This window comes from Electrona antarctica, assembly GCF_951216825.1.
Source record: "Electrona antarctica genome assembly, chromosome: 15".
NCBI classification, from domain to species: Eukaryota; Metazoa; Chordata; class Actinopteri; order Myctophiformes; family Myctophidae; genus Electrona; species Electrona antarctica.
Window position 1 is genome coordinate 743,514 of NC_136796.1, and position 23,072 is coordinate 766,585.

The following is a 23,072-nucleotide window of genomic DNA, read 5'->3' on the forward strand; positions in this document are numbered from 1 at the left end:
TATATCCAATGAATATCGTTACAGTATATTCAAAGGTGCTATAGGGCATAGCAGTGGTGGCCATGTTCTGGTTCCATCGCTCTGGATTAAGAGCGTCTGCTAAATGCCTAAATTGTAAATTGTAATCCAGACTCAATTGTAATTCCATCCATCCAGACCCCATTCATTTCATTTCATTTCACATATAGAGATTTCCAAACAATATATATATCAATCATTCTAAGCCTATGTAATCAAGCCATCCAGGATCCTGGTAATTAATGACCATAAATTATGTGAAAAAACAAATGAGAAAACCTCAAAACAAATGCTATTATAAAGGCTAATAGTATATTATATAATTAAATATTTAAAAATAAATCACAGAATCAAATGTTTTATCGTCATGATTCAGTAGGGTCCTGGATGGCTTGATTCTATAGGCTTATTCATTTTTTATATAAATATTCGTAGAAATCTCTATGGGAAAAAAACAATGGGGTCTGGAACGATGGAACCCGAAAATGGCTGCCAATGCTACTGTACGCCCTATTCATCTCATGATTTTGGTTTTGGGGGCAGTATATGGCGAGCGTTCAGGGTTCATACGTTTTGGGGGAAGTAACTGTTGGATACTCTTAAACCTCCTACTAGGTGGCAGGAATTTAAGGAGATGTTGGGAGATAATATGGTACCATTTCTGTCATAACACTTGCTACCAGTGACATCGATGGAGAATCCAAGCTAATATAAACTGAAGACTTTATATTTTTGGAAAGTTAGCTATTCTAGAAGTCATTGTTCTCACATTAATACAAAATCAAATTAAAACTTTTAAATGTTCGAAATGAACAAACCTGCCTACCGACAATATCACCGGTAGGCAAGTCTCTGAACTGTCCACAGCCCTACTCTGAGACACAGACTGAGTGGATAAAAATTGTACCATAATGAGCACTTGTGAGTTCACTTAGAACCACAACCTCACACTCAATGGTCTTTTACCACTATCTTCATCATCTCTCTCCTCATTTGGAGATGAGGAGAGTCCCAGGTTCACTGGAATTGAACCTGGGACCTTCTGTTTCCCAGGTGGCTCATTCAGCTATGGCCATCCTTCTTGTGAATGGGTTGTAGAAGTTCCAACAGGAACTGTATTGAGAGACTAGGTAGGCATGGTACTTTCTCACGGGGTAGGAGAGTAAGGAGACAGTATCACATTGACATCCTAACAGGAAGGAGGACAAGCACAAGCATCTGATAACACTCGATGCCTGCTTTTATCACAGACATGTTCATCAATGTTCCAATGCAGCCAATGCATGACATCAGCGTGTGCATCATGCCGTGCTTTCAGATTCCAAGACGTCCGATCTACCTCATGAGCCACTGCTGCCCCGTCACTCCACTGGATTAGACATGTCATAAAATAGGCCGAAAGACGAATTATTATATACTTTATGCAAATTATGCAAATGAGGAACAATTTCATAATTTAGTTATGGCAAGAGATTAATTTATGTAACATAATATAGATGTAGACTCTAAAACAATCTTGATATGTTGACTAAAAGCAATAACACTGTATAGCTAATTCCTAATTTGTACCTATGTTTTACATACTTTATGCCAATTATGCTAATGAAGAAAGGGTGTATGACTTCACCATAACGACAGATGAATTTCTGGATATCACAAACATAGACTTTGACTCTTAAGTCACCTTTCAAAGTTAAATAGATGCAAAATGATAGCCATTTCCAGTTAATTTGCTCATTAAGCAATTGATTTGCTCATTATGCTAATTACTCAAATTGTCCAACATTTTGCAAACAATCATCATCTGCTAGCATATAGATGACATTTTAATCATAAAAGGAAAGAACATGTATGGGTTTAACATGGGCCCTATGGCGGTTTATAGCATGGTTTGACAGCCCGAAATGTGTACAGCCTCTGACAAGTTCCAGATGTAAATTCAGAAGTGTTTCCATGTCTAAAAACAAACTTCATGATATATAGAAACACTGTAGAAAGTGTCATGCTTTAGTCATAACATGCACAATACCTTCCATATATGAGCTTAACCGCCGCACTCTCTCTCTCTCCGCACTCTCTCTCTCCTAGATGTTTTTAATGTTATAACAATGTCATAACATTTATATCATAAAAGTTTATGTAGCGCCCCCTATCCCACCCCGATGTCAGAGAACAAGAGGCGCCAGACATCTACCTAGGTCCGTTTAGTGGTTACCCTTAAATAAGAGTTGAATGTTTAGTTGAGTTGAACAGTATTGACAGCATTTATTGCCTCAGCATAGTATCTGTCAATTAAACAACAATACACAACATACAGTTGCAGCGCTGCAATATAGAAAATAAGAAAGAGAGCTCTTGAAATAAAAGGAATGATGAAATGTTCTTTAGGGTGTTAAAACCCAAACCCTTGTTCCCTTTTGTTAAGGATGTATGGATCCACTAGTGTGTGTTAGTTTCTCAGTTTCTCAGTTCAAGGTGTGTGTGCGTAGAGACCTCGGGAAGAGGTGTCAGTATACGTGGGTGTATGTAGATAGACCTCGGCGGAGGTATCAGTATACGTGAGTGAGGGGACTGCTGCTCGGGCAGAGACAGCAGTGGTTCTTATCTGTATCTGTCGATGAAACTGTGAACAGACGGATCCTCTGTAGCTGGTCCTGCGGTTGGCCACACCGCTCCACAACCATGCACAGACGTCGATCACTTCACTGGACTAAGCTCGCCATCAGAATTCAGACTGGGGTTTCTCTGGGTTGTCAAAAAACCAATCTACACGAAGTGCAGAATAGCAAATTACTCTGTGTTCTTATGAGACCTCATTAATTTCTCCCAATATCTTTTAGTATACAGTATAACCAATAAGGATATACTTCAAATACAATTAAATGTAATAATGTACAGTATAGCTATTGATCATAGTAATACATACATTGAATGAAATGAAATAGCATACAATGCAAAAACATAAATAACATGACACATTAATTATATACACAATGAATTTCTTATCTTCCCCTTTTAAATGTAACATAACCATTTTTAGGCTTTTTAACCTTTTTAATACTCCATTGTTTATAAATTGTATCATCAACTTTACTGTACTCCAAGAGTGACTTGAACCATTGAAACCAAATGGTTGTAATGTAAACACCATACTGTACAAACTAGTGCTTCTACATGCTACTGCATCACCACAGTCCATGCAGTTAGCTTAATGCTAATTTCCGATTAGCATAGTTAGCTCCTTATTATCCATGCTACTGCATGGTGGATGCAGTTAGCTTAATGCTAATCGCGATTAGCATAGTTAGCTTCTTATACATAATACAATGATACAGAGTGCACCAAAGTATACTCAAACATTAGACACAATAGTTCCAAATCCCTGATTGGTTTTTAAGGAATGCATCTGGACTCAAAAAGAAAGGGAAGTATGGCTAACATGGCTAGCAAGTTTATAGCAACAGGCAGCAGGCTTGAAGCCTGTGTGGCTTCACTCACCAGGGATTTCAACACACTTCACACAATACTTCACTGAATTCTCTCCTTCAGGATCACAGTTGGGACTCAAGAGTTGTCTCTGTAGATTATCATCAAACCATCTTTTTCCAAGAAAACGAGTGGAATGTTCTGGAAGTACCAGGATGTAGCTTTAGTACCAGGATGTAGCTTCTTCTACTAGACTACCACTGCAGGGACAGGGTATAGTGCCCCCTAGTGGAAACGGAATGCAACTACACCTAAACTACATAAATAGGATTATTCTTAGTAGCCCTATAATCCACATGGGTTACACCCTCCCCCCTTGACTCTGCATGAGTCCCTTCATGCACTGCTCCATGGTCCATGGAGGAACCATCATACTCAGTTAGGGTCTCTAGAGCTAGATTAAAACTCTGCAAGAGACTCTGTGCAAAGAAAGCTAAGGGTTTACCCAACTGAAGGTAGTGAAAACGGTCAGGGGGTTTCCGTGTTCGGTCAGATTTACGGTTAGAGTCGTTTGTTTCCCCATCTGTAACGTTTACACTTCCATCTTCTTCTGTGTTTGTTGTTTCAGAGGTTTGTTCAACTTCCACTTCAGTGTTTTGTTGAACTTCGACTTCTCCATCTTCAGGGATAGAAGATACATCATTGTCGTCCTCAGCATCAGCTGGAGTTTCATCAGTTGATTGATCATTGTTGTCCTCAGCAGGAGCTGGGATTTCATTTGTCACATCCGGTAAAGTCACATCCTCTTCCTGACTGTTAGGAAGTTGATTGACCATAATCTCTGGCTCTTCTCCATCAACTGTTTCAGGAGGAGCTTTATCGGCTTCAATAGACAACTCAGCAGAACTGCCCACATCTGGCTCGTCCTGAGGCTGGGGAGTTACAGTGGGTTGCTGTCGTTTTGGCATCAGATACGTTTCAACAAGCATTTCCTCAGGAACATCAGGACAGGAACATGAGTCATCCTCCGAATCAGAGTGTTCCTCAGGAGGATGAGGATGACTACGCCTGGTTCTTGGCCGGGAAACCTTTGGCTTGGCTTGTTCAGTATCCTCTGGTTCTATTAGTTCACCGCAAGGGAGTAAGAGATCCCTATGTAGGGTTCGGTTGGGACCATCCCCGTTCATGGGCTGTACTGTGTACACAGGTAATTCTCCCAACCTTCTCAGGACTTTGTAGATAGTAGATTCCCACTTATCTGCAAGCTTGTGTTTGTTTCGCAAGCGCAAGCTCCTTACTAGCACTTGGTCACCTTCCTCTAGTGTTGACTCTCTGACATTCTTGTCAAAACGGCGTTTGTTTCGGTCAGCTACCTTTTTGGAATTCCTTGTGGCAATCTCATAACTCTCTTGAAGACGGGCTTTCAGGCTTTTCACATACTGGGAGTGAGATTTATGAGAACCGCTTTTAACAGGTAGGCAGAACACAATGTCCACTGGTAGCCTAGGCTGGCGCCCAAACAACAACTCATACGGGCTAAACCCGGTGACCTCGTTCTTGGTGCAGTTATAGGCATGGGCGAGGGGTTTTACATAATCACGCCAATGACTTTTCTGCTTTTCTCTTAGGGTTCCTAACATGCCTAGAAGAGTCCGATTGAACCTTTCAACCGGGTTCCCTCTTGGGTGGTAGGGACTGGTGCGGACTTTGGTGATACCGGCAAGGACGCAGAGCTCTTTGATGAGTTGGGACTCGAAGTCCCGGCCCTGATCACTTAAAAGACGCTCCGGAAACCCGTAATGCACGAAGAACTGCTCCCAAAGACTCTTTGCGACTGTCGTAGCCTTCTGATCTTTTGTTGGTATAGCAACCGCATACTTGGTAAAGTGATCAGTTATGACCAAGATGTCTTTGGTATTATGACTGTCGGGCTCCAGGGAAAGATAATCCATGCATACCAGTTCCATGGGACGAGTTGTGTTGATATTCACAAGTGGTGCTGACTTTTCAGGTGGCGTTTTTCTTCGGACACAACGTCCACATGACTTGATCTTTTTCTCCACTTCTGCAGCCATTTTAGGCCAGTAAAATCTTGTCCTGACTAAGTCGAGAGTTCGTTCCAAACCCATATGCCCCATATCATCGTGGAGGCACCTGAGAATGGTGGATCGTAGAGACTTAGGAGCAACGAACTGGTAGGTGATTTCATCTTCCGATTTGCGTGTTCTATAGAGAAGACCATCTCTCAACTCCAGACGTTTCCATTCTTTGAGCATCAACTTCAACTCTAAGGAGTTGGGATTGAGGTTGGGATTGGCCTCATCTCCAGCCTTCAACAAGTTAATAACATATCCAATGTCTGGGTCAGACCTCTGATGTTGTTGGAGTTCTTCCTCGCTGAAGGTAGGTATTGTAGAACAACCTTGTGCCTCCTCATCGCCATAGATGTCTGGTACCGCATCAGCGGTAAGAGCAAGGGACTCTACCAAGGTGATAGAAGGTAGGTTGTCGTCTGCTTCACCTAAGAGATGGCGGTGGCACAGGACATTAATGGGGTCAGCTGGTAGATCATGTTGGTCGGGAGATGAAGATAGATGGTGAGAGGCAAATCGTTGTATTCGCTCCTGTTCCTCAAGAGAGACATCATCATCGGTGAGAGGATCATGAGGCCGTCTTGAAAGGCCGTCTGCGTCCTGGTTGCTTTTGCCAGCACGGTACTTGATGTTAAAGTCGAAGGTGGAAAGAGCAGCCAACCACCGGTAACTAGCAGCATCCAGTTTGGCGGTCGTCAAGACGTATGTCAATGGGTTGTTATCGGTTACTACCGTGAATGTGTTTCCGTAAAGGTAGTCTTGAAATTTCTCCACAATGGACCACTTCATGGCTAGAAACTCTAGCTTATGTGCTGGGTACCGCTTTTCACTGGACGAGAGCCCTCGGCTAGCATAGGCGATAACTCGCATCTCGCCATCCTGTTCTTGATATAGGGCAGCCCCTAGACCAAATGTGCTTGCATCCGTGTGGAGAATATACGGTAACGCTGCATTAGCGAATCCAAGTACTGGTGCTGTGGTGAGTTTGTCTATGATTGCCTCAAAGGCTTCTTGGCAGGCAGGGGTCCACCGTTCGGTAAGGGGTTCTTTGGGGTTAAAGTACTTTCCGGGGCAAGGTGGTACTTTCCGACCTTTCCTGTACGGTGGGTAGCCTCCGGTTAGATCATTCAAGGGCTTTACTATCTTGGAGTAGTTCTTCACGTACCGGCGATAGTACCCGGCGAAACCTAAGAATGATTTAAGATCACTGAGAGTTTGGGGTACTGGCCAGGTGCGGAGGGCACTAACCTTCTCATGGTCTGTTTGTACACCTTTGCTAGAAACAATATGGCCTAGATAACGGACTGAGCTTTGGAAGAAACGACACTTGGATGGGGAGAGTTTCAACCCATATTCTCTCAACTGCTGGAGGACATGGAGAAGCCTGGTTTCGTGCTCTTCTAACGTACTTGAGAAAACGATGACATCATCCAAAAAGACCAGTACTTCCTTAAGATTAAGACTGCCCATACATCGCTCCATTAATCGCTGGAAAGTACTGGGTGCATTGGTAATGCCCTGGGGCATGCGATTGAACTCGTAGAACCCCAAGGGACATACGAAGGCGGTCTTAGGCTTGTCACGTTCCTCCATCTCTATCTGGTAATAACCAGACTTTAGGTCCATTACTGAGAACCACTTGGATCCCGCAAGGGCTGAGAAAGTTTCTTCCAAATTGGGAAGTGCATATGCGTCGCGTATTGTCAGTGCATTAAGCTTGCGATAGTCGACGCATAGACGGACGTCACCATTTTTCTTTTTAACCACCACGATTGGTGAAGAGTAAGGTGATTCTGATTCGCGAATCACTCCTGCCTCCAGGAGTGTTTGCAGATGTTTCCTAACTGCTTCATAATCTTTTGGGTGAATTGGTCTTGACCTTTGTTTGAAGGGGGTTTCATCCTTTACGTTTATGTGATGTTTCACTTTGGATGCATGCCCAAATTCCAGATCATGCAGGGCAAAAACATCGGAATAAGCATTTAGACTTTTTGTTACTCTGTCTTGCCATTCTTTTGGAAGAAGGGAATCACTGAAGTCGAATGTCAGGTTGGACTTGGCTGACTGAGCAGTGACAGGGCAACATTTCACAGGATCAGCCATTTTGGTTGAGGCAGTTAAATTGTCATAGATTTCATCGGGAGTGTGAAGCTCGGCAATGACACAGGTTGGAGGAAGTGTTATGTCATGCTCAGTTTCATTCCTGACCCATACAGGTAACTTATAAGGACACTGCTTAGGCAGGGTGACAAGGCAGCACTCTACAAGGATTCCACCAGGCAAGGTTGATGTTGTTGGCTGTTCAACAACTGCACATTCGCTGGTGGTGTCAGCATTAACATAGCCCTCCAGGAGGACTCTCTCCTTAGCAGGTACTACTTGCTGCACTTTGCTTTTGAGAGTCATTAAGCCCATCTTCCCTGTAGAACTGACCTCATTTCGGAGCTTAAGCGTACGGAGTATCTGTCTATAGCCATAGACAGAAGACAAGTCGTTTGGATTTTTACCATGACAGTGTTCATCGTACAACACATCAAGTGCATTGGTTCCAATCAGTACAGGTAGGTCACAGCTACTGCGTAAGTCTGGGACTACTAACGCTAAGGTAGAAACTTCAGGCTCTGTTTCGATAAAGTTTTTGGGAAACTTAAGACTGAGGGGCACATAGCCTAAGTATGGGACATTTTGGCCATTAGCGCCTTCAACCTCTAGGGTATCGATGGGTTGGATGGGTGTCTCTGAGAGATTAGTCTTGTAGAACGAAGCAGAGATGGTGGTCACTTGTGAACCGGTGTCAAGGAGACAATTACAATTAACCCCTGCCACCGTGACATTAGCTGTATACTTCTGTCCTACAAGCCCCTTAGGTAGTTTAATCTGGTGTACTGCATCATGAGATTGAATGGATGCCTTAGTCTGAGTTTTAGTTTTGGGACATCCCTTCGGTTCAGTTCCTGGCTGTCCCTCGTCAGGAACTGATGTCAGTTTAAATATTGCTGATTTTGTTCCTCCCAGGCCTTTTGTTTTTGTTTGAACTCTGTGCGCTTCACTGCGACTAGTTCGGGGTTTGCTTCGTTGGGGCAAGAGGGTGCGATATGGCCATCTTCGCCACAGCTGAAACAATACCATGGTCGAGGCTTCTTTGTGACTTTGGCCCAGCCGGTGGATGAACCCTTTTCCTCAGTGAAGGCCTTGGCTGTAGACTTTGTTTTTTTATTTGGCTTAGCAGATGTCTGGTTTGAACCTTTATCAAATGCTGCTTTCAGGGAAGCCATTTGGGATTGTAACTTTGCAAGTTGCTTTTCCAATTTCTGGGCATTTAGAGGAGATGCGCCATCTGCAGCAGTTGCCGTGTCAGTATCATCAGTGTCATACTCTTCCACTCTAAGAGAGTTTGACTGGGCTTTGGTTTTATGGATGCCTAAATGCTGTTTCATCCGGCTGGACTTAGCAGCTTGCCTGTCCTCTTCAGTGCGTAACATGAGGAGAAACTCGGCGAATGACGGTGGATCAAGTTTGATTTTATGCTCAAGCTGGAGGTTGGTAATCAAGTCGTTATTCCAACAACCTCTGCAGAATTGTTTAAGCAGCTGGCGTTCTGAATCACTGGCAACGATGCCACCTCTTTTAACAACTTTACTGAGGGCTGTCTGTAATCGTTGTAAATATGCTGAAGGCTTTTCGGCAAGGTCCTGATTCATATGCAAGAATTTAGCAAAAAGCTCGTCTCCGTCATCCACAGTGCCATACGCTGAGTCGAGTAGGTGGAGATAGTCATGGGTAGTAGACTTAGATCCAAGGTGCTTTACAATGTTAGCAGCAGGTGGAAGAAGACTTTCTACTATTCTTCGGACTGCGTGTTTGTCAGACACTGTAGCATCTGTGAGCTGGAACTCTACATTACTGCGCCATGTATCATAATCAGACTCGTATTGGGGACATGGGCTTTTTCCTGAGAACGGTCTAAGCTTAGAATGACCATGCCACTGTGAAGACATTTCATTGCTCTTAATGATGTGTTCAACCACTACCTTTTGGACATCAGGTGTGGTGAGTTGTTCAGGGGATAAGTACAGGGCGTGCTTCCTATGTAGGGAGGATGCTTCTGCAGCTACAGCGGATGGGAGTGAGTCGGATGAGTCGGAGCCTATATTAATAGGAGTTTGTTTGTCAGTAGTTATTGATTCAGTTTGGGCTGTGCTGCTAGCAGACTGTTTTTCCTGGTTAATTGTTGCACCAAGTTCTGATTCAGTTGTGCTACTTTTAGTTGACTTTTGAATTTTAGCCAGCTCTTCTAGCAAAACCTTCTCAAAATCTGCTCCACTTAGTTTAGCAATACCTTTAAGATCAGTTAAGTAACTATCAGTTAAGCTTGCGCTTCTGTTAGCAGTATACCACTCTGACAAAAGCTGAATGTCGTAAATCACATTTGGTTGACGACCAGGTGTTTTGCAGGGCAATTCATCTTTTAGTAGCTCGATGGGAGCACCTGTTTTGAATTCCACAATGAGTGTGGTTCTATCCTTCCCTGTGACACTGGGCACATCAATTACCCTCTCAACAGAACCAAATTGCGATAAATGTTCAACAACTTCAGAATCGTCACCAATTACACCGCTTACTATGACAGAATTGGGTATTTTTACGTTTTCAGCCTGAATCACATCCATGGCTATGGTAACAGTATTCACCAAAGAGTGCAATAAAAGTGTCAATCTGTTCAACTTTCAAGTGGAAATCAATTAAAACCAGTCCTGGCTGGCTCGCCACTTTTGTGTAGCGCCCCCTATCCCACCCCGATGTCAGAGAACAAGAGGCGCCAGACATCTACCTAGGTCCGTTTAGTGGTTACCCTTAAATAAGAGTTGAATGTTTAGTTGAGTTGAACAGTATTGACAGCATTTATTGCCTCAGCATAGTATCTGTCAATTAAACAACAATACACAACATACAGTTGCAGCGCTGCAATATAGAAAATAAGAAAGAGAGCTCTTGAAATAAAATGGATGATGAAATGTTCTTTAGGGTGTTAAAACCCAAACCCTTGTTCCCTTTTGTTAAGGATGTATGGATCCACTAGTGTGTGTTAGTTTCTCAGTTTCTCAGTTCAAGGTGTGTGTGCGTAGAGACCTCGGGAAGAGGTGTCAGTATACGTGGGTGTATGTAGATAGACCTCGGCGGAGGTATCAGTATACGTGAGTGAGGGGACTGCTGCTCGGGCAGAGACAGCAGTGGTTCTTATCTGTATCTGTCGATGAAACTGTGAACAGACGGATCCTCTGTAGCTGGTCCTGCGGTTGGCCACACCGCTCCACAACCATGCACAGACGTCGATCACTTCACTGGACTAAGCTCGCCATCAGAATTCAGACTGGGGTTTCTCTGGGTTGTCAAAAAACCAATCTACACGAAGTGCAGAATAGCAAATTACTCTGTGTTCTTATGAGACCTCATTAATTTCTCCCAATATCTTTTAGTATACAGTATAACCAATAAGGATATACTTCAAATACAATTAAATGTAATAATGTACAGTATAGCTATTGATCATAGTAATACATACATTGAATGAAATGAAATAGCATACAATGCAAAAACATAAATAACATGACACATTAATTATATACACAATGAATTTCTTATCTTCCCCTTTTAAATGTAACATAACCATTTTTAGGCTTTTTAACCTTTTTAATACTCCATTGTTTATAAATTGTATCATCAACTTTACTGTACTCCAAGAGTGACTTGAACCATTGAAACCAAATGGTTGTAATGTAAACACCATACTGTACAAACTAGTGCTTCTACATGCTACTGCATCACCACAGTCCATGCAGTTAGCTTAATGCTAATTTCCGATTAGCATAGTTAGCTCCTTATTATCCATGCTACTGCATGGTGGATGCAGTTAGCTTAATGCTAATCGCGATTAGCATAGTTAGCTTCTTATACATAATACAATGATACAGAGTGCACCAAAGTATACTCAAACATTAGACACAATAGTTCCAAATCCCTGATTGGTTTTTAAGGAATGCATCTGGACTCAAAAAGAAAGGGAAGTATGGCTAACATGGCTAGCAAGTTTATAGCAACAGGCAGCAGGCTTGAAGCCTGTGTGGCTTCACTCACCAGGGATTTCAACACACTTCACACAATACTTCACTGAATTCTCTCCTTCAGGATCACAGTTGGGACTCAAGAGTTGTCTCTGTAGATTATCATCAAACCATCTTTTTCCAAGAAAACGAGTGGAATGTTCTGGAAGTACCAGGATGTAGCTTTAGTACCAGGATGTAGCTTCTTCTACTAGACTACCACTGCAGGGACAGGGTATAGTGCCCCCTAGTGGAAACGGAATGCAACTACACCTAAACTACATAAATAGGATTATTCTTAGTAGCCCTATAATCCACATGGGTTACATTTACATGATTCACCATCTCTGTAGACTATTGGGGTTTAAGTTGTCATTCATTAGAACAAAACTTCCATTTAACAAACATAAATCATTATTATAGTGGAAAATAATGGAGCAAAACGTGCAAAAATGCAATTTTGAGGTCAATGACCCCTCAAGGTCACCAGATGTCAGTCAGAAAGTGGTTCCACGTCTGAAATCAAACCTTGGGGTGTGTAGATGATATTCTGAAAGTTTCATGCTTTAGTCATAAAATGCACAATTGGTTTGGTTATCCGCCGCACTACAAGTGTTATGCAGGAAAATCATCTTTTCCATTTTGAAGTGTTTTATTTTCAGGCAAATCATCTTTTCCATTTTGAAGTGTTTTATTTTCAGGCAAATCATCTTTTCCATTTTGAAGTGTTTTATTTTTTATTCTCTTCTCGTTGACACATTTTGTACAAACTGTCTTTTCTTTTTAAAAATATCAACCAGAGCCTTTGAGGCCAACCTGGCAAAAAACATGATCAAATGTCATGGAGACCAACAAACATCTTAGAAAAAGATTTACAAATGAGATGTCACTAGAAAATATCAAAGAAAAGGTAAAAGTCGGTTTGTCACCACAAAATATTACCGAAAAACATCTAAATTCATTTGGTATCAACCATTTTTCATTTTGTGAACAATAATCTTCATTATTATTATTACATTTTTTGTATTTATATTTTCAAAGCTTTCTTCTTGTTACTTTTATTTTTTTAATGTTTTGAAACGTTATGGCGCAAAGAGAAAGAAGAAAAGGAACGGCGTTGGGCAGACGTAGAAAAAAATAAATGAAAACTAGCACCAGGGTTCCCACTTCCCCAGGGTTCACCAGGGTTCCCCAGGGTTCACCAGGGTTCACCCCCCAGCACCAGGGTTCCCACTTCCCCAGGGTTCCCCAGGGTTTCCCAGGGTTCACCAGGGTTCACCAGGGTTCCCACTCACACTTAATGTTTAAACTTGTAACCATAACTTTTCCAAAGTATTTTATCCCCTCTCCAGGCCTATTATAATCGCTAAGCCCCAAACCACACAAAACAGTTTTAAGGACATGTCACACCAGTGCAACTCCTTGCAACAAAACAGTTTTAAGGACATGTCACACCAATGCAACTTCTTGTAACAAAACAGTTTTAAGGACATGTCACACCAGTGCAACTCCTTGCAACAAAACAGTTTTAAGGACATGTCACACCAATGCAACTCCTTGCAACAAAACAGTTTTAAGGACATGTCACACCAATGCAACTCCTTGCAACAAAACTGAGCAGCGACTCTACTCTCAGTAGAGTTCAGTCACGCGAGTCTCTCTCGCGTGACTGAACTTCTCACCCGATCTCTTAAGGGAAATGGGGCCAGCCACCCGTCGAAGAAAACAAATTTTGGCCGCTTGTATTCGTGACCTTATTCTTTCGGTCATGACCCAAGGCATGAGAGTAGGAACGAAGATTGCTCGGTAGACTGAGAGCCTTTCCTTCTGGCTCGACTTGACTGTTTTGGTGTCACACCAAATGCAAGTCCTTGCAACTGCCATCGGGATAATGGTTTCGTGCAACTACATGCAACTACTCGCAGCCGTTTCGTTGCAAGGAGTTGTATGGCGATTCATTGGTGTGGTTCGGGCCTTAGACCAGTGTGCTATCAATGCACCCAAGACAGATTCATTGGTGTGGTTCGGGCCTTAGACCAGTCTGCTATCAATGCACCCAAGACAGATTCATTGGTGTGGTTCGGGCCTTAGACCAGTGTGCTATCAATGCACCCAAGACAGATTCATTGGTGTGGTTCGGGCCTTAGACCAGTGTGCTATCAATGCACCCAAGACAGATTCATTGGTGTGGTTCGGGCCTTAGACCAGTGTGCTATCAATGCACCCAAGACAGATTCATTGGTGTGGTTCGGGCCTTAGACCAGTGTGCTATCAATGCACCCAAGACAGATTCATTGGTGTGGTTCAGGCCTTAGACCAGTCTGCTATCTATGCACCCAAGACAGATTCATTGGTGTGGTTCGGGCCTTAGACCAGTCTGCTATCAATGCACCCAAGACAGATTCATTGGTGTGGTTCGGGCCTTAGACCAGTCTGCTATCAATGCACCGAGACAGACTCGAGCGAAGGCGTCGGGTCTCTCGTGACGAAAAGATCTACAACAAGCTAACGTATAATTAATTATACCATGTTTTCACGTAATATTGGATAAAAACAATGTATTTTGTCGCTTCTGAGCAGAACCCTATTATCTCCATTTTCTTTTTTTTTTAACAGCCGTAATTTGATCGCGATACCGGGGCACATAAAAGTATCAAAAGTAGCAGATCCGCAATCTCGGAACGCGGATCTGAGCTTGTAGATCTGGGCTTTTAGATCTGAGCTTGTAGATCTGAGCTTTTAGATCTGAGCTTGTAGATCTGAGCTTGTAGATCTGAGCTTGTAGATCTGCAACTTTTGCTATTTTTTTTTATTTGAATGTTGAAAAGTAACCGTTTTTGGACATATGTGGTTTCCACCTGACCGAGACGATAAGTGACCAGATTTGACTGAGAGACGCCATCGCACAAATTCCAGCTTTTCAACAGAGAAACTTTGTTTTCTTTTTTTTTTAAATGAGTTAATAGCACAGGCTCTTCACATACTAGAGCATGTCTGAAATAAGTGTCAGAGGTGAAATCGACATGTAAATATGAAATAAATGTAGCTAGGTGTAATGTTAGAGACCACAGAAGACATGTAAATATGAAATACATGCTTAAACATGTAGCTAGGTGTAATGTTAAGAGTCCACAGAAGTGAACCTTTCAACCCTGTTTTCTCAACTCGCTGTTTCTCTGCAAGACATTACTCTATAAGCCATATCTCCTAAACTGGTGGGTCAAACTGAACAACCAAAATGTCAAATTGAAGCTATGATTCCCTGCTTTCATATGACATGAAAAAACGAAAATTCTAAAAAAAAATCCAATGGCAGACCCTCAGTCAAATTTGGACACAGTAAATATACAGACATTTTCCAAAACATTTGATTGATTAATTTCCAAACCTTTTTTCCAGGACTATAGGACTTCTAGGACCTTCATGAGGGGAACCCTGAAGCACGGAAAGTTAAAACAATATAAAATAAAAATAACGCAGCAACTACGGCAAAAATAACACATGCTGTACACGATCAATCAAATGCGCACGAATAACAACTCCAGCAAAAACAAAAGAAGGCAAATATTAACAAGTCATGGATAAATAATAAATTAGCTGTACTGTACGTACTGTTGGTACGCAGACTGTGGGCCCTGTGCGGTAATAATAATAATTAATAACGTACTCGTCGGGAGGGGCCATAATAAAAAAAACAATTCAACGAAATATAACAATCAAATCAAAATTAAAATTAAACCGAAGTATATTTTAATAATAAACATATTATGCACTGAACTAACACGGAGCAACACCAGCAGAACACGTCATAACATCGACATAGCTAAACGGGACCCCCCCCCCCCATGCTCCCCCCCCCCCCCCCCTTTATGTTCCCCATTCCAGCTCTCGTTGCTATGGCCTGCCCTCCAGAGTCGTTCCCCCCCCCCCCCTGACACCACATAGAACGGTCGTTCTCAAACTTTTTCCATGTCAAGGACCCCCTAAATTAAATTCATATGCATTTGGCCGCGGCAGACCCCCACCTGAAAATAGGTTTTGTGCCAGGGACCCCCCCCCCCGCCCCAAAGGGAGATTTTTGAGATTAAGAAAATATAATCTTTAAAAAATAGCAGATGTATGAGCTTGCGGCAAGAACTGACGAGCTGTGAGCTTGTAGATCTTTGAATAGCCAATAAATTAATAAGGTGGTTAAAATGATTCTGATGCTATGCTATGGATACGCCTAGGGGGCTGTGACTCTGGGACGATATTGGATTTGGAAGTGTCTAGCCTCTTGTTTTGAGCGTGAGTCACACTGGGCCGTGCACTGGAAATTTGGCAAATTTTGGTGCAAGACACCGGCGCCACACACTGATGTGGTCGTCCCAATATCATAAATACAGTGCTACCTCGCACCTATGCACACACGCACGCACATGCGTGCGTGCGTGCGTGTGCACGCACGCACGCATTCCCCTTTCTCAATCCACTCCGACACCCCTTCCCCATGGGACACTGTAGTACGGCAGCTTGTGTTAAGGCATTGCAGCACATCGGTCACGTCCCACAGATAGGTGGAGCATGGTGGGGAGAGGGGAGGAGGGGGGTTGCGAGTTGAGGGTGACGGGTGGTGGGATGGGGCGGGGGGGCGTCTCTGGAGAATTCGCCATAGCAACAACATCGCAGACATGGAACAAGAGCCAGGCGGGTTGTGTGACCTATCAAAATACCATGCAATGGTAACCAACTTACTATAAACCACTCATATTATAAACCTTACCCCCCCGTCCCCCCAAAAAAAAATAGTTTACAGACTCGTATTTCACGTACAGATGACAAAAATAGATTCTGAGCCAGTTAACGGTGGGCTCAAAGCCCGGGACACAGGAGGAAGCCACCCTAGGGTGGTGGTTTTAGTATTTTTTTGGGGAGAACAGATAAAGCGTGCGTTCAGAGTAGACCATATTAGCACTTGTTTCGGGGGACGTTCGACCCCGCCTTAACCTTTTCCCCTCGAACCTGTGGACAGCTATAAACTGGCTTTTTTTTTTCTTTTTTTCCATTTCGTTTTTAGTATCGAAACAACAAACTAAAGATCTCCCCCTCCCTCCCCCAGACTAAAGATCTCCCCCTCCCTCCCCCAGCAATGATCTCCCCCTCCCTCCCCCAGCAATGTAAAGATCTCCCCCTCCCTCCCCCAGCAGGGATCTCCCCCTCCCTCCCCCAGCAATGTAAACATGGTTTCACTAGGATTGTCGTTAATTATAGTATTGCTTTCACTACACAAACCAAGTTGTAGAAAGCTAAGATTGTATCGTTCTATTAGAAACCTTTTTTTTTAAACCCCCCCACCCCAACACACGTACAAACATACACGACCGCTGCGTCTCAATAGGAATGCATCATTTACGTAGAAATCCTTTCGGTTTTTTTAATATGTGCTTTTTTCCCCCCCGCAACTTAGTCCCCTCCCCCCCTCCCTCCCTCCTCCTTCTTCTTCGTCTTCTTCTTCTTCTTCTTAGATTTATCCCATTGTTTTGTTATTGTCTTCTTCTCAGTCCTTCAATAACAGTTTAATGCATTTTCTGGTCTCTTAAGAAAACGTCAACAACAACAACAACCTGAAACTGAACCTGAACGGTGGTGGGCACACAGTTTCTTCTGGACCACTTCGCTGCAGCGCCAGGACGCTCTCTCTCTCTCTCTCTCTCTCTCTCTCTCTCTCTGTCGATCGATCACATGTATTTTTTTTGCCCGCAGAGAAACCATATTAATGTACGGTATTACATAATCGCTTTAATCCAGTGGTCCCCAAGGACCCCCAAATTGACACTTATCAGCCCGCGGACCCCCTATTTGAAAAGATATGCCCCTCATAAGAGAAGATTTGTAACGGCTCTAGCGGTGATTTTCAACCCGTTTTATTTCAAGGACCCCCAGTTTGACATGCATTAGTCTACGGACCCCCCCATTTAATGGCATTTCTATCTCTGGGGTCGACCCCCAATTTATATTGTAAAATCAATGTTAATTTAACTCAGAGAGTTACAGACCCATAAGGGTCCATCCCCACTGTAACTCAGAGTGTACACTCTGAGAGTTACAGACCCATAAGGGTCCATCCCCACTGTAACTCTGAGAGTGTACACTCTCAGAGTTACAGACCCATAAGGGTCCATCCCCACTGTAACTCTGAGAGTGTTCACTCTCAGAGTTACAGACCCATAAGGGTCCATCCCCACTGTAACTCTGAGAGTGTTCACTCTCAGAGTTACAGACCCATAAGGGTCCATCCCCACTGTAACTCTGAGAGTGTACACTCTCAGAGTTACAGACCCATAAGGGTCCATCCCCACTTTGGGAACCACTGCTTTAATCATATATGGATCATAATCGATCATAATCGATTTCAAATGTTTGAGATCATCGGGGGCAGAAACCTCTTCTCCATGTTTTTGTAGTTTGTTGAAATGAAATGATTACTATATTTACCCAGGGTATCTGGGCTAAGCTCAAGAACTTGTTTCCAGCCAGGCCCTGCTCATAGAACACATTTCATCGTAGTGGTTCAATGCCTTGTTCAAGGGCACTTCAGCGGTGGTAATTTTAACGTGTCGGACCGCTGATTCGAACTGGCGACCTTCCGGTATCAAGACCGCTCCGCAATCCGTTCGGCCACCGCTGCCACGGTTTCGTAAACAAAATGTGATTACAAGATTATTTAGGGATGTCCCGATACACCTTTTTTCGTCCCCGATCCGATCCCGATACCACAATGTCTGTGTCAGCCGATACCGAGACTGAACAAAGAATTATTTTTATCTCATGTTGTTTATAGCAGACTCATCACTCTAATGTGCACTTGTAGTTTGGGGCAACTCCAAAGCAAACTCCACATGCCCCCAACATTTTATTTACCTGCCATAGTGTCAACCCCCTTACCTACCCCTGTGTCGGATCGGTGGTTAGACTGGCTTATTCACCGATACCCGATATGACAAAAAGGGCCGATACCGATACTTTTCCGATACAGTATCGGGACATCTCTAATGATTATACTACAGCGTCATAGCAGCGTGTTTTTTGCTTGTGGATCTGCGATTTCTTTTTTTATCTGAATGCCGACGAGGTACAGATTTGGACATGAGAGGTTTCCACGCGACGATAATCGTGTTTCCACTCTCTCTGTTGACAAAAATGTTCCACACATTTTCAAACGTTGTCAAAATCAGGCAGAAATATGATCTATTAGATCTAACGGATCAGCCGTTTCCACTATTGTAAAACATTTAAAAAATATATATATATTTAAATTATTATGAAGTGACTTTCTTTCTATATTTGGCACATCTTCCCCCGTGCAGTTATTGTTTAAAAAAGCCTTAAAGACTAGACCGGAAATGTTATTTGGAATTTTGTGATCGTGACAGGCACACACACACACACGCACACACACACACACACACAGACACACACAAACACGCACGCACACACACACACACACCGTCCCAGCGCTGCCGCCTCTGTCCCCTTGCCTGATCAGCGCCGCCAAGCCTCTCCAGCATGATTGACCGTTCAGCGCCGACTGTCCCAAACAGGAATATGTCATTGTGCATAGAGAGAGAACGCTTCAATTAAGGTCTGGTAAAACAAACAAACAAAAGAAAGAAATCATCTCTGTGTGTGTGTTGGGTTTGTTTCCTTTTTAGCCCCGAATGTATACTCTTGTCTGTAGCACGCCCGTGTCTGTAGCACGCCCGTGTCTGTAGCACGCCCGTGTCTGTAGCACGCCCGTGTCTGTAGCACGCCCGTGTCTGTAGCACGCCCGTGTCTGTAGCACGCCCGTGTCGGGCACCGAAAACAGGAGAACTTAAAGCTGCTATAAGCAATAATATGTCACATTTTTAACACAATCGGTGCTGACCGTAGTCTGACCGATTTCGATATTATACAGAGGACCACAATGGAAACAAGCCTATAGGCCCTATTTATCTTGGCCCAAAAAGCCTGTTAACACTATCGGTGCCGGGGATGCCTTCAAAATAGGAGCTCTGGGGTGCCGGAAAGACATGTCCGCTTTTACTCATATTATTGCTTCTAGCAGCTTTATCAAGCTGGAGCCTGTAGAACTGCTGTTCCCGGGACGCCACGCCCACGTGGAGCCTGTAGAACTGCTGTTCCCGGGACGCCACGCCCACGTGGAGCCTGTAGAACTGCTGTTCCCGGGACGCCACGCCCACGTGGAGCCTGTAGAACTGCTGTTCCCGGGACGCCACGCCCACGTGGAGCCTGTAGAACTGCTGTTCCCGGGACGCCACGCCCACGTGGAGCCTGTAGAACTGCTGTTCCCGGGACGCCACGCCCACGTGGAGCCTGTAGAACTGCTGTTCCCGGTACGCCACGCCCACGTGGAGCCTGTAGAACTGCTGTTCCCGGGACGCCACGCCCACGTGAAACGCTACGTATAATTTGGGGCTTTCATGAAACCAGCAGGAACCCCTTCGACTTATTGTGCTAGTCTACAACATTGTTGCCCCTCCCCCCACTTCGTGTTTCTGTTATCATTGATTGATTTATTCTCATAAATGCCGAGCTAATCTTTCATGGTACGCGTAGTTAGGCTAGATCTCTGCTGTTATGTATATGTTAGTCCTATTCATTTATTTACTTAGATTCTGAAGTGTATTATATATATATATATATTTATATATATATATATATATATATTTTTTTTTTAAAGATTTCAGTTCAGAACGAGTCTCTCTGTCTCTGTCTCCGCTCTCGTCAAAGAACGGCAAAAAAAAAAAAAAATCAAATCAAATCAACCTGTCCTTGCGGTGTTGCCACGGCGATTTCACGAGCGCAACAAACAAACAAACAAAAGAAATGCGCCTTCCGGACAACCAATCAAAATCTCTACTCAAACTCCTCTGGCTCCTCCTCCTCCTCCTCTTCCCCCTCCCCCTCCAGGTGATTGGAGGAGGCGGCGGCGGTGGGTGTGGGCGTGGCTGGGCCGGACACCTCCCCCTCCTCGCCCTCCTCCCCCTCCTCGCGGGACAGGGTCGCCACGGTGATGATGCGGGGGGAGGAGCTTAGAGGGTCGTCGTCGTTGACCACGTCGTCGTCGTCCACGTCCTCCTCCAGGTCGTCGGTGGTGATGATGGCCACGGAGGCTCCGCCCCCCTTCTTGTTCTGGTGCGTCTTGATGTGCTTGGAGAGATGGTCGCTGCGCATGAAGCGTTTGGAGCACTCGGGACACTCGAAGCGCTTCTCCCCTGGGGGGGGGGGGGGGGGGGGGGGAGAGAGAGAGAGAGAGAGAGACGTTATGAACATGAAGCACTTCTCCCCTGGGGGGGGGGGGGAGAGACATTATGAACATGAAGCACTTCTCCCCTCCCTAGTACCTGTGTGTGTGTTGTGCTGTGTGTGTGTGTGTGTGTGTGTGTGTTGTGCTCTCTCCACAGCTCCCTCCCTACCTGTGTGTGTGTGTGTGTGTGTTGTGCTCTCTCCACAGCTCCCTCCCTACCTGTGTGTGTGTGTGTGTGTGTGTTGTGCTCTCTCCACAGCTCCCTCCCTACCTGTGTGTGTGTGTGTGTGTGTTGTGCTCTCTCCACAGCTCCCTCCCTACCTGTGTGTGTGTGTGTGTTGTGCTCTCTCCACAGCTCCCTCCCTACCTGTGTGTGTGTGTGTGTTGTGCTCTCTCCACAGCTCCCTCCCTACCTGTGTGTGTGTGTGTGTTGTGCTCTCTCCACAGCTCCCTCCCTACCTGTGTGTGTGTGTGTTGTGCTCTCTCCACAGCTCCCTCCCTACCTGTGTGTGTGTGTTGTGCTCTCTCCACAGCTCCCTCCCTACCTGTGTGTGTGTGTGTGTATGTGTGTTGTGCTCTCTCCACAGCTCCCTCCCTACCCGTGTGTGTCCTGCGGTGTCTCTGCAGCTCGTCGCTGCGCGTGAATCGCTTGCCGCAGAAGATCCAGTTGCAGACGAAGGGCCGCTCCCCGGTGTGCCAGCGCAGGTGCGCCCTCAGGTGGGACGTCTTGCCGTAGACCTTCCCGCAGCCCTCCATGTGGCAGATGTGCTGCTTCTTCTTGGACGGGTCGCCACTGTTCCTGCAACCAGGTCGTTATAGTCAACTGTCTGATAGGGCGTTAAGCCATTCTGGGGCGGGAACCCCTTTTGGTGTTTTAAAGCATTACGTTATACTTTAGGTATTGAAAAATAGCAGATCTACAAGCTCGTAGCGCGGCACCGAGTGGCGCGCTATGAGCTTGTAGATCTGCTATTTTTGAAATATCGTGAAAATGAGGAACACATCTTTGAAAATATATTCTTTCAGAAGAATAAATGGGATAAGGAACTATTCGACTATTAAATCCACTAGTCAACCTTGTTCGAAATTTAAAAAATGTCTTCAAAATCCTGGCAGTTTTGTCAAGGGCCCCAAAAATGATATGTAATATGCCTCCGCCCCCCCATCTGAAAATATGTTGTTCCAGGGACCTCCCCAGAAGCAAAGATTTGAGTTAAAATGTTCACTCTGTAACAATATATATTCAAAGATTTGAGGCACATTTTCATGATTTTTCAAAAATAGCAGACCTACAAGTTGTACTACTGAACTTGTAAATCTGCTATTTTTCAATAGCTAAAGTATAACAATGCTTAAAAACACCAAAAGGGGTTCGCGCCCAAAATGGGTTAAACAACTAGTCAACTCGTCGACTAGTAAACTATAGGCAACTAGTAAACATGACTAGAAGTGAAACCCTACTGTCTGAAACTAAACGAAATAACGACACGCGTTTCTTCTTCTTCTGTTCCAGTGTTGTTTTGGGCAGCAAATTTAGACTTTTTAGTTTTAGTCATTAGTCTCTTGAATATAGTTTTCATTTAGTTTGTCATATTTTAGTCACCTGGAATGCATGTCTTAGTGTTAGTGTTTTGCGGCCTTGATGCCGTCGTAATGATGTTTTTTTTCACTTGGTGAAAATAGCCGATCTACAAGGCTATTTTCGGCTATTTTCAGCATGCAACTAATTGTAAAATGACGAAATTGTCAGTATATCTGGTCAAAGTTTTAGTCATCATAGCTTAGTTTTTATTTAGTTTCCATTTAGTTTTCGTCAGTGGAAAAAGGTAGTCGACGAACATTTTTGCGTCTTAGTTTTTAGTCGACGAAATCAACACTGCACTGTTCCTGCAACTGTTCTCTAAATCAACACTGCACTGTTCCTGCAACTGTTCTCTAAATCAACACTGCACTGTTCCTGCAACTGTTCTCTCATAAATGTTCGCTTATAAACAGTGGCGTGCACAGACATTTAGAGGGGCAGGTGCTCAAGTTAAAAAAGGGCACCTTGTGCAGCGCGTGGAACCGGCCGGATGCCTTAATCTATTTTGGGCGGGAACCCCTTTTGGTGTTAGCATTATGTTATGCTTTAGCTATTGAAAAATA

At 44.0% G+C, this 23,072-nt stretch overlaps 1 protein-coding gene across 1 annotated transcript in view; it reads right to left on the reverse strand.

Moving 5' to 3' along the window:
- Window positions 1-4,411: 4,411 nt before the first annotated feature.
- sp4 (sp4 transcription factor) overlaps window positions 4,412-23,072 on the reverse strand; it is a gene marked incomplete at its 3' end in the record, with an annotated part of 53,634 nt that continues 34,973 nt past the window's right edge. The window contains exons 11-17 of the mRNA XM_079522949.1: window positions 21,527-21,726; window positions 20,642-20,895; window positions 19,704-20,046; window positions 19,125-19,205; window positions 5,599-6,724; window positions 5,115-5,217; window positions 4,412-4,564 (exon numbers count right to left, since the gene is read on the reverse strand). Coding sequence (XP_079379075.1) covers window positions 4,412-4,564; window positions 5,115-5,217; window positions 5,599-6,724; window positions 19,125-19,205; window positions 19,704-20,046; window positions 20,642-20,895; window positions 21,527-21,726 — 2,260 coding nt within the window. The remainder of the gene's footprint in view (window positions 4,565-5,114; window positions 5,218-5,598; window positions 6,725-19,124; window positions 19,206-19,703; window positions 20,047-20,641; window positions 20,896-21,526; window positions 21,727-23,072) is intronic.